The following is a 16,741-nucleotide window of genomic DNA, read 5'->3' as shown; positions in this document are numbered from 1 at the left end:
ATGTAGATACCACGCCTGGACCCTATAGTGCGCCTTGCAGCAGCCAAGAAGGGCGTGACGCACAGAAAATTCAAGTGGCACATGGTTGTCAATCAACCAGCGACCATAACTGAATTCCTCAAGCTCGTGGACAGGTTCATAGCCACAGAAGAAGAGATCAACTAGAAGGGCGAGAGCACGCCCGAGAAGAGAAAAAGAGAAGGAGAACCTTCCAGCCAAGGGGACAGCCAAAAGAAAAAGGATGTAGCTCGGGGGGCAAAGTCGGGTCAGCCATTCCGAGTCCCTGTAGCGGACAGAACTAATTACACCCCACTGAACGCGAAGCAAGCCGAAATCCTGATGGCAATCAAGGACGCCCCATACGTGAAGTGGGCACCCCGCCTGAGGGGGAATCCCAATGAAAGAAATAAAAATTTGTATTGTAATTTTCACAGAGACCACAGTCATAGTACCGAGAACTGTAAGAACCCCCGCGACGAGATAGAAGAACTCATCCGTCGCGGATATTTAAGGAACTTTGTACAGAATAATAACAATAATAATAATAAGGCAGGTCGGAAAGGGAAGCACGGTAAGGATGCTCCCGAGTCCAATAGCAGGCCGGCTGAGCAATCACAGAGGCAGCCTCCAGAAGAGAGGCCAGTTCGGGGCACCATCCACATGATAGTGGGAGGCTCGATCATTGCAGGTTGTACCTCAGCGGCAGCTCAGACGTCAGCTCGTGAAGCTGCCAGGGAAGAACAAAATCCTCTGAAGTGGCCAAAAACAGAGGAACTGATCTTCTTCATGGAGGATGATGCGTGCGGGGTCCACTACCCCCACGACGACGCACTTGTCATAAAAGTAAGGATCAATGATTTCGAGGTCAGGCGCGTCCTCGTTGACTCAGGTAGCTCGGCGGACATCCTCTTCAAAGCCGCGTTCGACCAGCTTCAGTTGCAAGGAAGTGACTTGAGGCCCGCGAACACTCCCTTGGTGGGCTTTAGCGGAGAAGAAGTCAGGCCCCTTGGGAAAATAACAATACATGTGGAAGTCGGCACATGGCTCAGCGTAATCAGACTCAACCATGACTTCTTAGTGGTCGCGACCCCCTCCCCACACAATGCCATAATAGGTCAGCCGATCACCCATGTCCTACGGGCAGTGGTCTCCACTTATCATTTGGCGATGAAGTTCCCTACAGACTTCGGTGTAGGGATAGCGCGGGGCGACCAGCTTGAGTCCCGCAAGTACTATGTCACCGCCCTTAAGGGGAAGACCAAGGTGGCCGACGACCTCGAACTGCAACGGCCTATAGAGTAGAACGAAGAGCGAGCTGCACCCACGGAAGAAACAGTTGTTGTTCCGACTTCAGCAGCAGACCCAGATCGGTGCTTTAGTCCAGGAACCCCTGCGATCTGAACTAGTAAGTTTCCTGCTCCAAAACTTAGATGTTTTTGCATGGTCCATGGCAGAGATGCCCGGGATAGACCCTAATCTTATGACTCACAAACTCAATACTGATTCTGTAGTTAGGCCCGTTAGACAGAAGAAACACAAGCTAGCCCCAGAGCGATGGAAAGCGGTCGACGAGGAGGTCGCGAAGCTCCTTGCAGCTGACATCATAAGAGAAGCCCATTACCTGAGCTGGGTATCCAACCCCGTTCTGGTAAAGAAGATTAACGACAAGTGGCGCATGTGCGTCGACTACACCGACCTAAACCGAGTATGCCCAAAAGACTGCTTCCCACTCCCTAGAATCGACCGCTTGGTGGACGCGACCTCAGGGCACGAATTGCTAAGTTTCTTAGACGCCTATTCAGGCTATAACCAAATCAGGATGGACCCAACGAACAAAGAAAAGGCTGCCTTCATCACAGAGTTCGGTCTATATTGTTACAAGGTTATGCCCTTCGGATTGAAAAATGTCGGGGCAACCTTTCAAAGGCTTGTAAATAAATTATTTGAGCCATTAATTGGCAGAAAAATAGAGTGTTATGTAGATGACATGGTCGTCAAAACTCAATTCTCACACGAATTAATACAAGACTTGCATTCTATCTTTTAAATTCTGAGACGATTTAACATGAAGTTGAATCCGAACAAGTGTGTCTTCGGTGTCACCTCGGGCAAATTCCTAGGATACATTATTAACCGGGGTGGCATTGAGGCCAACCCGGATAAGATTAAGGCCATCTTAGATATGAGACCACCCAGGAAGTTGAAGGAGGTTCAGAGGCTGAATGGCCACGTAGCCGCCTTGAGCCGCTTCATGTCCAAGTTAGTGGACCGTTGTCTGCCTTTCTTTAAGGCAATTAAGAGCAAAGGGTTCGAATGGACCCAAGACTGCCAGCTCGCATTTGATGAGCTCAAGAAATACCTCGCTAGTGTGCCAATCTTAACCCGGCCCGAAGAGGGTGATGTTTTAGAACTATACCTCTTGACAAGCGACGAAGTGGTCAGCTCGGTACTGATAAAGGAAGTAGTTCGGGTCCAATGACCCATCTATTATGTTAGTAAAGTATTGCAGGGGGCAGAGACAAGATACCCAGAGATAGAAAAGCTATCCTACACACTGGTAATCGCAGCTCGAAAGCTCCGTCCATACTTCCAGGCTCATACTGTTATCGTCCTCACCGACAAACCTCTGAGGCAAGTCTTACTTAAGCCCGAGGTCTCTGGTCGATTGATGAAGTGGGCCATTGAGCTCAGCGAGTATGATCTCCAATACAAGCCGCGAACTGCTATTAAGGCTCAAGCCTTAGCAGATTTCATTGTCGAGTGCACTTTTAGCTCCAAAGTCCCTAGGCCGATTGAGCACGAGGCCCCCAGTTCGGGTGAGCCCGGAGCTCCCAGGCCAGTTGAGTCCGAGCCCTTTGAGGTAGCAGCCAGTGTGGCATCTCTCCTAGTTAGGCCAAGCGCGAACTGGGATGAGGAGCCCTAGATCCTTCACGTAGATGGCTCCTCGAACCAACAGGGCAATGGAGCCAGAATAGTTCTACATGGCCCAAGTGGCACGGAATTGGAGTACGCGCTACACTTTAGTTCGTGGCATCCAACAATGAAGCAGAATATGAAGCGTTGATAGCTGGATTAGCTTTAGCAAAAGAAGTAAAAGCCAAGCACATCGTCATCTGTAGTGATTCCTAGCTCGTAGTCAACCAAGTCACGGGAGATTACGAAGCTCGCGAACCAACCATGGTTGCTTACTTAGCCAAAGTAAGAGAAGCTCTGTTCAACTTCCAGTCACACTTCATCAGGAAAATCCCGAGGTCAGAGAATGCTGAGGCCGACGCCTTGTCCAGGTTAGCCAGCACCAACGATTTCACCATGAGAACCGTGTACATAGAGGACCTGCCTCGGCCTAGCATTCTCGGGGGGGCAGAGGAGGTTGCTCCTGTCGTTCAAGCAGAGCCGAGCTGGATTGACCCGCTCGCGAGATTCCTGCTACACGGGACCCTCCCTGCAGATCGCAATGCGGCCAGAAGGGTAGAGCGCCAGGCAGCCAAATACGTCATAATAGACGAACGATTGTACCGGAAATCCTACACGCTCCCCTACCTGCGTTGCTTGCAACCTACCAAAGCTGAGCTCGTACTCTGCGACACTCATGAGGGTCTGTGCGGAGGACACTTGGGGGGTAGGGTCCTCGCCCAAAAAGCACTACGACAGGGGTATTATTGGCCAACAATGAAGGCAGATGCCATCGAGCTCGTCAGAAAATGTGACAAATGCCAGAAGCATGCCAATATCCACCACCAACCTACTGCCGACCTCAAGTATCTCACCAGCCCGTGGCTCTTTGCACAATGGGGTATCGACATACTTGGATCGTTCCCGCCAGCGGCAGGCCAGAGGAAGTTCTTAGTAGTAGCAGTGGACTACTTCACTAAGTGGGTAGAAGTTGAACCTCTTGTAACGATCACGGCCTAGAACGTCCAAAACTTCTTTTGAAAGAACATTGTGTGCCGCTTCAGACTACCCTGGGTATTGATTTCTGACAATGGCAAGTAGTTCGAGGACATCAAATTCCAGAACTAGTGCCAAGACATGGGGATCCGACAGAATTTCACTTCAGTTGCACACCCTCAAGCGAACGAACAAGCAGAAGTCACAAACAAAGCCATCCTCGTGGACTGAAGGCACGTCTGGACTGAGCTAAAGGATTGTGGGCAGACGAGCTACCCAGTGTTCTATGGGCTTACCAAACAACGGAGAAAACCGCCACAGGAGAGACTCCCTTCAACCTCACCTATGGCACCGAAGCAGTTATCCCCGCAGAGATCGAAGTACCTATGCTGCAACTGGAAGCATACAGTGACTAGACGAACAAAGATGAGCTACGTACCAACCTCGATCTACTTGACGAAGTAAGGGACCTCGCGTACATCAAGACCACAGCTTACCAGCAGAGAGTAGCTCGGTACTATAACGCCAGGGTCAAGAAGTGGAACCTCTGCGTTGGCGACCTGGTCCTTCGTAAAGTTATGGTACCTGAGCCCGGCGCTGGCAAGCTCGGGTCCAACCAGGAAGGACCTTACCGAGTGAAACGAGTGCTCGGGGAGGGAACATACAAGCTCGAGACCCTCGAAGGGAAACAGGTACCTCGAGCATGGAATATTGTCAACTCAAGACAATACTACCTGTAACAACTGAGTAGGCTACGGGCCACTCCCAGAGCCTAAGGGCCAAAATGCCGAGCTAACATGGTCTCGACACTATAAGACCCTGTCACCTCTTCGGCACAGGTGAACTCTAGGAGAACAGACCATAAGTCGCTCCTCCAGCCTAAGAGCTAAAACATCGAGCTCACTGACACCTCAGCATCAAGAAAGACTTAGCCATCTCGATTATAAAGGCAAAGTACGAAATATCAAAAGCGTAAGCAACTCGAGTTTAAAACCCCGCGAAGCATAGTTCATCTCAATGTGTTGGTTGAACTAAGGAACGACCGATAGGTGTATGGTTCGGGCACACATGGTAATCACTTCGCTGTGCACCATAGAGATGCCTTAAATGATTAAGGGACAGTTCATGATAACGACTATCGAAAAGTCCTACTTCGAGTATGTAGCCCTAATAGCTCGAGTATTGAGATCGCCTTACCAAAAATAAAGAGAGCACACCATACTTTGAAGAAAGAAAGAAGAAATTTCATTACCATTTCAAAAAAAAGGAGAGAGAAAAATAACAAGGCAATAGCCGAGCTAAACAGCTCGGGAAAAGTTTGACAACCAAAGGGCACAACCGCCCAACCAAAGATCTTCGCAAGACCGGGTTTATGGCACCCGGGAGCCACCAGAAGTCCAGAAAAACACCGCCGAAGCCATAGGGATCCGCCTCCTCGTCCTCGTCCTCCGGAGTGTCAAGCTCCTCTTCCTCCACTTGGTCTGCCATCTCGGGAGACAGGCCCTTCATAGTGATGCCGTCAAGGTTGAGCCCAGAGAATTTCTTCCAAACCAACCACCGGCAGAGCTTAAACCCAAAGCGGTACGAACTCGAGCCATATTCCACCTGGAGGTCGTGATATTCCTGGGAGTCCATGAAATCCCAGACCGCCTTCACTCGCTCAGCCTCCACCATCCGGTCAAAATTCCGAGTCCAATCTAGAAGAGAAGATTCCAAGTCCCGCACCTGCTGCCGGAGGAGTTCCCTCTCCGCCACTACCCTCGACGACTCCTCCCTATAACGCGCGCTCTCTTCAGAAAGCCGAGCAATCTGTGCCTCCTGGTCGCGAACGAGCAACTCCTGAGATTCACTCCCCTTGCGAGTGTGATGGAGCTTGCCCAGAGTCCGGTCGAGCTTGCCCTGGAGCTTCTGATTGGTAGCCCGCTGTTCGATGGCATCGCCACGGTGGATGCGCATCTAGAGGGCCATAGCATGGATGGCGGTATTCACCTGCCAACAAAAGGAGGATCAGAGGATAGCAAAAGGAAGCAAAATGAGAGAAGAAAGGAAAGAATCACTTACCACTATACATTGAGAGGAGGCAAACACGGCAAGGTCCTCGGGGTCCATATCCCCCCACTTGGCGACCTCATCATTATAGATCACCCTCCGGCTCTTTTGTCGAGCCACGACGTAGTCATTCACCTCCTCCCAGTTACCCACTAGGAATGGCGGGTAAGGGAATGGCTGGAAAGGATTATGAGGAATCACCCCTTGACGGGGGAGTTCGCCTCCTTCGAAGCCAGCCCCACTAGCTCCTCCTTCGGGTGGAGGTGGCGGGATTTCAGGTGGCAAAATCTCAAGCGGCGAAGAGGACAAGACCGGCTCAGCAGATCCGAATTCGGTGCCCCCTGAAGTGGGAGTCCGGTCGGGGCACAACCTCTTCACTCTGCGCCTCTGGTTGCTTGAAAGAAAGCGGCGCGAGTCGATACCAGACAAGATGGCTGCCAAGAAGAAGTCACAAAGTGTTAGTTCGGTAAGAACGGAATATATGCATATGAACACAATGTCGTGACAAGTACCATGCGACCTAAAAGGACAACCTACCCGGGCTCAGGCCGGCCTGCACGAGCTTCTCCTCGGTCAAGTAGTCCAAACAGAGGAAGCCTGCTGATGCCTAGGACAACATTTTTTGAGTATCAGGGTCCAGCTCGACCCCGGAGTCTTGGATGGCGCCCCTCCAAGAAGCAGGGAAGGGCCACCCTTCGGGGTTGCAGACCAAAAAATAATCCCGCTTCCAGGTAGGAATTTTCTTCGGGATCTCATGCAAGAGATTGTAGCCACGGCGGGGAGAGAAGTAATAGAGACGCCTCTCCGGTGGAGCCCCAGGGTTGCATTCTTTATACAGATGATAGCGGAAAAAATATCCAAATTCAAAGGAAGACAGTATTCCCAACACAAGGATATAGTCCCAACCAAGTTCCGAATGGCATTGGGATGGAGTTGATCGATAGTGACATTAAAGTGGTTTAGCACCTCCACTATCAAGGGATGTAGAGGGAGTTGTAGGCCAGCTTCGAGTTGCTCCTGGTAAATGGCTATCTCATTGGGACCATGCTCCCACGGAAAGTTACCGGTGGGAAGGCAGTAGAGGAGGTCCCTGGGGAGGTGGAAATAACTAATTAAAGACCTAAGTCTCCCCTCTGTCATGGAGGAAAGGCCAAAAGTGTTGGGCTCCCTTCCCCGGGAGGTGGAGGCTACGTCACTGGAGGTCTCCCGGGCCCCTGGAACCTACTCCTAAGCTCCCCCCGAGCTTGAGGGAGCATCATCGTCCTGGTCACCGCCCTGGTGACGAGTATGGTACGGGTACCCCGACATGACTGACAGTAAGTAAGACTCACCTTAAGGGACGGGATGAAGTGAGTTGAGGAACTCGAGTAGACTTGATAGATGCGCGACCTCAGAATCCAAAGACAACAAGATGGCGTGAGGGAAAATGAGACCCAGAGGGCCCTCCTATTTATAGCCCCCACGTCTCCGAATCAACGGCCCCGATTAGTAGATCCAATGGTTCGCAGGCGTATTGACCGCACGCCTTCTGAAAACCGAAAGCGATTGGCTGCACGTCTTCCATGATTAAGGCAATGACGGTTACATGATGTCTGGAGTTAAGAGCCACTTCAGCACATTTTTGGAATTCGAAAACTCAGAAAATCTCCTGATTCCCGCGAGGGCATTTAATGTTAGTAGTCAATCAAGTTTGAATTTCGGTCAAATCAGTCCATCATACTTCATGAACTCCTCATGCTAAGGCAACGCTCTCAGCTCGAGGAGTGGGGGGCAATTGAAGGAGGTTGATTTGGCCCGACCTACGAAATGGTGACACATGGACCCGACTCAACACAAGCAACAGCTCAACATCGTGGCCTAGTATGACCAAGTAACGAGCCCATAAATCAGCTCGCTACATCATAGCTCGCAAAGGAAGGAGCTTGCCACAATGCGAGCTCCGAGTTCCCTGAGCTACCTCGAAAGAGATATTCCGAGGCAACTTTAGCTCGCGAGCTAGGGAAACCAGCTTGCTCGAGCTCCCAAGCAGATAAGTCATCCTAGGGTCCAATTCTACTAAGGTTAACCCTGAAGTATTCCGAGCTCGCTACAAAGTAGCTCGCGAATGAGCCGCACGAGCGTTCCTCAGGAAGCTTCTATCTGACAGGCCATACCAATCAGACTGCGCCACGTCCCTTAACTGACGATGCAGTCCCTATCCTTTCGACGGTCTGCACCCACGTCTCTCAGCAAGCAGAGGAACGCCTGCCCTTTGGAGATGTGTCACTCACCCGGGCAAGGAGTACATCGCAGCGGCCACCTACGCAGCCCTGGTAGGTAACGGCTATGGTAGGGGCCCAGTGGCAGTTACGCCTGATCTGAAAAGAACGCCCCTATAAAGGCTCCCAGGGCAAAAGAGAAAAGGTATCTTGAGACTTCTAATCTCTTGAGCATAGTGATAAAGCGCGACCTACACTCTTAGCTACCACACTCTTCTTTTCTCTTTCCCCTGTGTTCTGACTTAAGCATCGGAGTATTCCCACCGGGTAAAATCCCCGGGAATTCTTCCTTTCCATCTTCTCAGGTTCCATTCGTCGCCAACAAGGAGCCAGTCAGCAGCCAAGTAGGAGTGCCCGAATCGTGCCGCATCAAATAGGATTATCCCAATCTGCTTACATTGACAAGATAGTCAAGAGATATAGCATGGAGAACTCCAAGAAAGGAAATGTTCCTTTCAGGCATGGAGTCACTCTCTCCAAGGGCATGTCTCATAAGACCCCTAAGGAGATTGAGGGCATGAAGGACGTGCCCTATGCCTCAGCCGTAGGGAGCATCATATATGCCATGCTGTGCACTCGTCCTGACATCGCTCAGGCAGTGAGTGTGGTAAGCAGATTCCAGGCCAACCCAGGGCAGGAGCATTGGACTGCTGTGGAAAACATACTTAAGTACCTTCGAAAGACAAAAGAGTTTTGTCTGGTATTCAATGGTAGCTCGCTACAGATCCAGGGGTATACTGATGCTGACTTCCAGTCTGATCCAGATGATAGAAAGTCTACATCTGGGTATGTTTTCATGATAGGATCGTGTGCTGTTTGCTGAAAAAACAACAAATAGGGGTCCACGGCGGATTCCATAACCGAAGCCGAATGCATTGCCGCAAGTGAGGCTGCCTAATGAATGAATGTGTTCATTCTAGAATTTGAAATTCTACACATCACCCATTCCACTATTGTGTGACAACATTGGATCTACGAAAGATTGATGTTAAAAGGTAGCATCAGCGGAGAATGTAGTAGACCCATTGACTAAGCCACTGACACAGAAAGTGTTTGAGAAACACGTGGAAAGTCTGGGACTCCGGCTTGTACCCAATTGGACCTAAGTGTAAGTGGGAGTTGTTAGACAGTGTATGCCCTTAGCTCCAATCAGAATGATGTACATTATGACATTTAATGTAAATGAATAAAGTACATATTTGATTCGTGTTATTATTGTATGTTTATGTGTAATACCCTTAAACTGGACACATATGAGACTCATGTTAGTTTAGAATCTTCACAGCCGTTGGATAGATCTGGGGAGATTTATCCTGCCAAGGTTGACACTGATATGCTGCCAAGTTGGTTGGAGTGGCTTGTCTCAGCTGCCAGGGTGAGACCTGAGGTACATGCAGTGTGGGTTTTCTTGAAACCCTAAATCGGACCAGAATTCTAGTATTGCCTTGGACCTTGGAGATAGATGGGCAAAACTGGAATGTTACACCTGACCCCTAGACTCGATTATAATACTGTACTAGGTGTCAGATTGGATTGTCTTTAATATGCCAATCAGTGAGATCCTTAGAGGGGGTCAAAACCTAGGTATGTTGGGGCAGTCCGAGAATTCATCTAAGTGGGTGATCATAGTGACAGGATCAGCCCCTTTGTCAGACAAAGTGAATGATCGGGGATGCACTCTCTCTGATGGAAACCAAAGCTGTCGGCAGCCGATTTCAATCGTTGAAATTTGTTTTGCAAAATATATTTATATAGAGATATACATATATACATTATGGTTTCAAAATGTTTGCAAAAGGTTTTAATTCGCAAGATCCATGTGAGTAGAGAATGCAGCATTGTTCCTTGCAGCCGAAGGAGAGGTCCTCTCTTGTCAGGCAGTGTTTGATCATTATGGGTTGAGAGGTTAAGTGTAAGATCATTGAGGGTAATACCTGAGGGGCTAATCTTCCATCTACCCATAGTCCTTGGGTTTTTATAAGGTGGCTTGACACAAGGACCATTTAGTGTAAATGTTGGGCCCATTAAGAGGCCATGGTGATGGACTCAGGGGTTCACTATCACCTACAGTGAATTCGGCCAGGCCTTGTAATAAAGGTTGGGCTGAACCCAAGTAGCTGATGTGTAGATCAATGTTTGGGTCCCACGCCATACAAGGATACCCAACTAGGCAGCAGTTTGGAGGATAAATGAGCACATGGACTGAATGGGCCTAAAGCCCAAATCGAACTGGTTTAATATGATTAATTAAAGAGGGGTGGTTCTGGGATTTAGATCAGCAGATAGGATAAGGGATTATCCCTATCCACTCAGAGAGTCCAAATCCAAATAGAGATTTGGATTAGGAAACTCCTAATAAGATTAAGAGGGTTGATCTTATCAACAAATAAGATAAGGGATTATCCTTATCTCTTAAAGAGAGTCCAGATCCAAATACAAGACTTGGATTAGGAAACTCCTAAAGAGATTAGGAGAACCTCTCTTTAAGGCTATAAATAGAGGAGGAGGGTGAACCCCAGTTCATCCTCAGATTACAGATTCAAGAGAGAAGACAGCTCCAGTTAGACTGACGCCATTTTCTGCTCTTGCCTTCTTCTATTGTTGCCGCCATTTCCAGTTCTATCTCCACCTGTAGGAGCGATCAAGAAACGTTCTTGATATCAGTTTTTGGTGAAAAACTGATCTGAAGTCATGCTCACTCACCCTCCATCGAATTCTTGCGGAAGAACCACCTGTTGATTCTGCCACTCTACACTGTGTCATCTTCAATGGGAGCAGTCTTTGGTGTTTTCCTTGGGTGTGAACACCTTCGTTGGGAGTTATTGTTACTCCGTATCAAGTATATCCCTCTCCTACCTTTTGGTTTCAGATCTGGTCCGGTTTAGGTTCAAGATTGATCATTGATAATGCAGTTTTCTAAAATAGGGAATGTGATTCCCATATGGGAGAGATAATTTTTTGAAATTTCGCCCGACCTACCTGTAAGGTTCGGCTATCCATATGATGGATCTCTCATCCCTTCACTCTCACCTAACTAGCGGTGGCAACCTATTGAAGTAGTCATTTTCTAGTGAGATCAAAATGGCGAAGCTTCTAATCCAATGACCCCATGCCAGGTTTTGATGGATGCCACCTCAAACAGCCTGCGACCCAACCCCACTCCCGTGGCTTTCACTCTCTCACCTAACCAGTGGCGGCAACCTGTTGAAACAGTCATTTTCTGGTGGTTGTCTCTCTCTCTCACCTAACTAGTGGCAACAACCTACTAAAACAATCGTTTTCCTACGAGTTCGAAATGGTGGAGCTTCTAATCCAATGCCCCTACGCCAGGGTTCTTATGGATGCCGCCTCAAACAGCCCGCAACCCAACCCCACTCCCGTGGCTCTCGCTCTCTTACCTAACTAGCGACGGTGACATGTTGAAATAGTCATTTTCTGGTGGTTCTCGCTCTCTCTCTCTCTCTCACACACACACACCTAACTAGCAGCAATGACTTACTAAAACAATCATTTTTTGGTGAGTTCGAAACACCCCTAGGCTAGGGTTCTAATATGGGCTACAAGCTATGGCAACTGGTTTGTACCTCTTCTAGATTAAAAGAACACAGGAAACTTGCAAACTTGTTTTTTCTTCTTTTTTTCCTTTTCTATTTTAGATTGATTGAGATTCTTTCTTGTCGTAGCCCATGCTAATGTGATGACACTATGATTTAATTATAAAGACAACTACCTAATGAAGAAGAATAAGAGGTACACGTTTGTAAGTATGATATCTAGGAGCTCAGTATCCAGCCTTTGACTCGCAAAATTCTGATTGAATGTTGTCATATAAAAAATAGAGAATTAATAAAAAAAATAAGAATTTGCAACAGTTCTTCAGCTTGACCATAGTAAAAGAGGGGGAGTGGAACAATTGCACCGTTGACTACCGCCAGGGAGAGGGACGGTGAAGAAGAAGAAGGGAGAGGAAGAGGGAAGAAGGGTAATATTGAGTTTTAAAGAAAATTTATATGTTACGTAGTGTCACGTGTGCACGGATTTTGATGGAACATTAAGGATGCTAATGACAGGGGTAGAGCTAGTTAGTTGTTAGAAACAGTAGGGGTGGTTTAAGACAATAGTTAAATAGTAAGGGTGGAATTAGTCAATTAACTAAATAGCAGGGATAGTTTAAAAAATTTGCCCTTTTTTATTTTTCTTACAAACCTATACGGTATTAATCAGACCATCTAAAAGAGTATAAGACCAACATGATATAGTTCTAAAATCATTACAATCAAGTTATGGATTTCTATCAAGTTGGTGTAAATTTTATAGCCAAGAGTTTGGTGTAAAGATTTTAGAACCATACTAAGTTGGTTTCATATTTTTTTATACGACCTACTTAATATCATATAAGTGTATAAGAAAATAAAAAAAAAAGAACAAAAGAGGGAGCGGGAGAGAGGCTAAGGGAGAACGAAGGAGATTGAGGGTGAAGGAGAGATCGGCCGAGAAAGAGAATGAAAGAGATTGTATAGAGAGAGAATGAGGGACATTGATAGGGAGAACGTAAATATAGAAACTAAAAACCATTTTTATTTATTTTCAAATGACACAATTGTTGAGAGAGAGAGAGAGAGAGAGAGACTTAAAACTCATGTGCAATTTTAGTATAAGCTTTTTGTTGTGTCCAATATGGATTAAGAGTCCCATGTTGGCAACAACCACATAAGCCTCTAATGGCATGGTGGGGGTTTTTATAATTTGAAATATAGAGTCAGTTATCAGAGCTTTGTTGGTTTCTGGACTAATTTGTAGCCTAAATTTAAATGTATAATTTTCCCATTAAAAAATAAAGGATATACAAATTAGCATCCTTTACTTTGGGGTATGACATTCCCCCCCCCCTCCCCCCAAACTTTTATATTAATTTGGGTGAAATGCTAATAAAGGGGATTTTTTTTTTTTGTCTATTGACATCATCCACTAGGAGAGGTCTTAATTCAACTTGAAAAAGGAGAGAATGTTTTTGTATTTGATAAGAAACTCAAGGAAGGTTTAAGTCTTTTATCATTTTTTTTGGTAGAAACAACTTCATCCACCTATTATGTCCATTGAACAAATCCATGCTATACAAATTATTAGAGGTATAACTTGGGTGGGCCTAACCTGTGCCCAATCTGACCCAACTGCCATTCAACAAATCCATGCTATACAAATTATTAGGGGTGCAACTTGGGTGGGCCTAACCTGTGCCCAATCTAATCCAACTTGAGTCTTTGAATGTGCTAGGCTTGACTTTTTAGGCTTCTTGACTTTTTAGGCTTCAGGTTGGGCCGAGCCAAAAAATTCGGGCCTGACCTAATGGGTTGGACTTGGGTAACCCAAGTTTGGCATAACTAGGGGTGGCAACAAGCCGAGTTTTTCACGAGCTGTTCGAGCTTGGCTCGGTTTCAGCCGAGCTCGAGCTCGAGCTTGAGCCCAATCATTGGCTCGATTGTTAAATGAGCTGAGCTCGAGCCAAGTAGAGCTCGGCTCATGAGGCTCGCAAGCCGGCTCGAATATATATATTTTATATTTAATATATATAATAAAATTATAGAAAATAATATATATAATAAAAATATTATAATTCTTAATTTTTTAAATATAAAATAAACAAAATTTATATATAATTTTTACTTTCATAAAATATTTTTATTAATAAAATATTTATAAAATATTTATAAAATATTTTTATAGAATATTTTTATAAAATATAAAACGAACCAAGCTCAAGCTTATGAACTCTTGACTCGAGCCGAGCTCGAGCTCAAGGTTCTGGCTCAAACCGAGCTCGAGCCTTGTAGAATAGTCTTGAGCCTGGTGCTATTCGGCTCGGCTCGGCTCGGCTCGAATCCACCCCTAAGCATAACCCAACTCGAGCCCTCCCATATTATGATATATGATGAAAATGAAAAATATCATATTTTTCTCTCTTAATATTTAGTCTTTTATACTTATTTGATGCCCAAATGCACTCATTATTCTTATATTTTGATTTAGGGCACAAATGGAAGCGTAAAGTAAAAAACAATGCTAATCGGGTAATTCTGGATAGTTTCGGCACTGCATCGTAATTTGGGCATAACTTTCTCATCCGAACTCTGATTGGGATGATTCAAGATGCGTTGGAACGATAAGGAAAAAATCTACAAATTTCATGTTTTGCATTTTGATAGATACGGACTGAATCGAGGTCGAAATCGGGCCCGAAATAGCTGCAACTGCACTGCTAACGTGCTGGAAACATTCCTTCGCCTGCAAGTTTTCATGCGCGAAATCACCACTCTCCCACTTGCATTAAAACCTTGTTTTATCTTATCTTTGATATTTTTCTTGATAAGTCAAACTTGGAGACTGTCATCTAGAGAAAATTTAGGAGATTTTTTAGGCTTCTTTGGGGGAAGTAGAGAGAAAGAAAAGAAGAAAAAGAAAATCTAGAAAGCAATCAGACTAGGGCTGCCGCACCTCTCTTCTCTGATTTTTCTTGAGTTTTCACCATGACCATGCATGGCTAAACTCTGATACTTGGTCAAAGGAAACAAAATCCTCATAATCAACAAAACTGTGAGATCTAATTTGATTTTTATTGTTTGATTTATACTTTGAATATCGAATGTTCTTCTATGTTCATGTTTATGATTGCTTCGTCTGATTGCTAGGAGGCCTACTAGTTTATTATTCGTTACAATCTACTAATAGGTTAGATATCAGATCCATAATTGTTTGATCCCTCTAATCTGCGAAGCAACTAGGGTTTAATGATTTACAGCGTCAGAAATTGTTAGATCTTAGGAAGAACACTCGACTGAATTAAATGCAACTGCTGTGCTTGTGTTGTTTAGCTTCATCGATCTCTAATGCTTAAGGCTACTGCTGCATTAAATCTTTAACGCTTGTTTAGGGGTTGTTCAGTAGTAAGGGTTAAGAGGATCGCTTATTTTCCGATTAACTGAGATTAGGGAGATGCAGGGAAATAGTTCCTACGATGAATATTCAAAGTCTGAATTGATTTATCTTTGCATCGATGAGTAGTAGTGAAATTCTGATGGTGGATGTTGACTTAGACCAAGACTCATTCTTTTGATTAATTTTAGTACTTTGAATTGCATTGTTTCTCATTTGATTTTTGTTCTTTTTAATTCTGATTTTCTTTCTTTTTAATTCTGGTTCGTTACATACAACTCCCCCTCCATCTTTGTTCACGTAGCACACAACTAGGTTAGATACTCTCTGTGGGAGCGATCCTTACTCGCACTACTACATTTATTTTTAGGAGTATAGGTTTTATTTTCGGGTGCCTACGACAGTACGCCAAATTTTGGTGCCATTGCTAGGGAGTTTTTCTAATCGGTTTTTGTGCTTCTTGTGATCATTATTTTGTTTTTGAATTTTCAAAAAAAGAAATTTATAGATCGCTTTGATTGTTTGTATTTTAGCGTAGACTATTTTCTGTTTTATTTATTTATTTTCATCATTCTAGAGTTTTTTTATTTTTATTTTTACTTTTTTTTATGCTATGCCGTTCATGGTTTATTAGGGTTTCCTTGATTTATGCCTGTAACTCGATTCTCTAAGAAAGGTGATTTGCAGTACGATACAGAAATAGAGGGAACTTTGCATAGGTTAAGGAGGAAAGCTCAGAGTCATTTTGAAAGGAACGATTCAGCTCTTAATTCCCTATCTGTTAGCAGTTCTGATTTGAGAGAGGAGGACATCATGGCTGGAAACCGAACCTTAAAAGAGTTGGCCGCACCTGATTTGAATCAGCAAACATTATGCATAACTTTTCCTGCTTTAGATGCTGATGCTAATTTTGAATTAACATCTAGATTGATACATCTTTTGCCCACTTTTCATGGTCTTGCAGGTGAGGATCCTCACAAGCATTTAAAGGAACTGCATGTGGTATGTACGAGTATGAAACCCACAGGGGTAACTGAAGAACAAATTAAACTAAGAGTCTTTCCGTTTTCTCTAAAGGATTAGACTAAGGATTAGCTTTATTATCTACCCTCCTGGAGTATTACCTCATGGAACGAGATGAAGAGGCTATTTTTAGAGAAGTACTTCCTAACTTCAAGAGCGACCAACATCAAAAATTAAATTTGTGGGGTAAGGCAGTACAACGGGGAGTCCCTACAAGAGTATTGGGAACGTTTTAAGAAATTATGTGCAAGCTGCCCCCATCATCAAATCAGTGAGTAGCTACTCATCCAGTATTTCTATGAGGGTCTTCAACCCACTGATAGGAGCATGATTGATGTTGCTAGTGGAGGAACTTTAGTGGATAAAACTTCCGAAACCACGAGAAACTTGATTGCAAATATGGCGGCTAATTCTCAACAATTCGGCTATAGGCTTAACCCTCCATCAAAGCATGCTAATGAGGTAAATATCTCTTCCCTTGAACAACAAATTGCGAGTCTGACTTCTCTTGTTCATCAAATGGCTGTAGGTAATATGCAAACGGTGAAGGCTTGTGGGATATGTTCGGTAGTAGGGCATCTAACTGATATGTG

General features: G+C 45.2%; 1 protein-coding gene across 1 annotated transcript in view; it reads left to right on the top strand.

The window, feature by feature from the left end:
* The window catches only part of LOC148803709 (uncharacterized), a 73,406-nt gene that overhangs the window by 55,210 nt on the left and 1,455 nt on the right, over positions 1-16,741 (top strand). The window contains exon 3 of the mRNA XM_088892624.1: positions 16,090-16,741. This exon is cut by the window's right edge and continues 1,455 nt beyond it. Coding sequence (XP_088748750.1) covers positions 16,476-16,741 — 266 coding nt within the window. The 5' untranslated portion in view covers positions 16,090-16,475. The remainder of the gene's footprint in view (positions 1-16,089) is intronic.

This window comes from Nelumbo nucifera, chromosome 1 (assembly GCF_055504915.1).
Source record: "Nelumbo nucifera cultivar China Antique chromosome 1, China Antique-T2T, whole genome shotgun sequence".
In the NCBI taxonomy this organism is placed as follows: Eukaryota; Viridiplantae; Streptophyta; class Magnoliopsida; order Proteales; family Nelumbonaceae; genus Nelumbo; species Nelumbo nucifera.
This window is presented reverse-complemented; position numbering and strand designations above follow the sequence as displayed.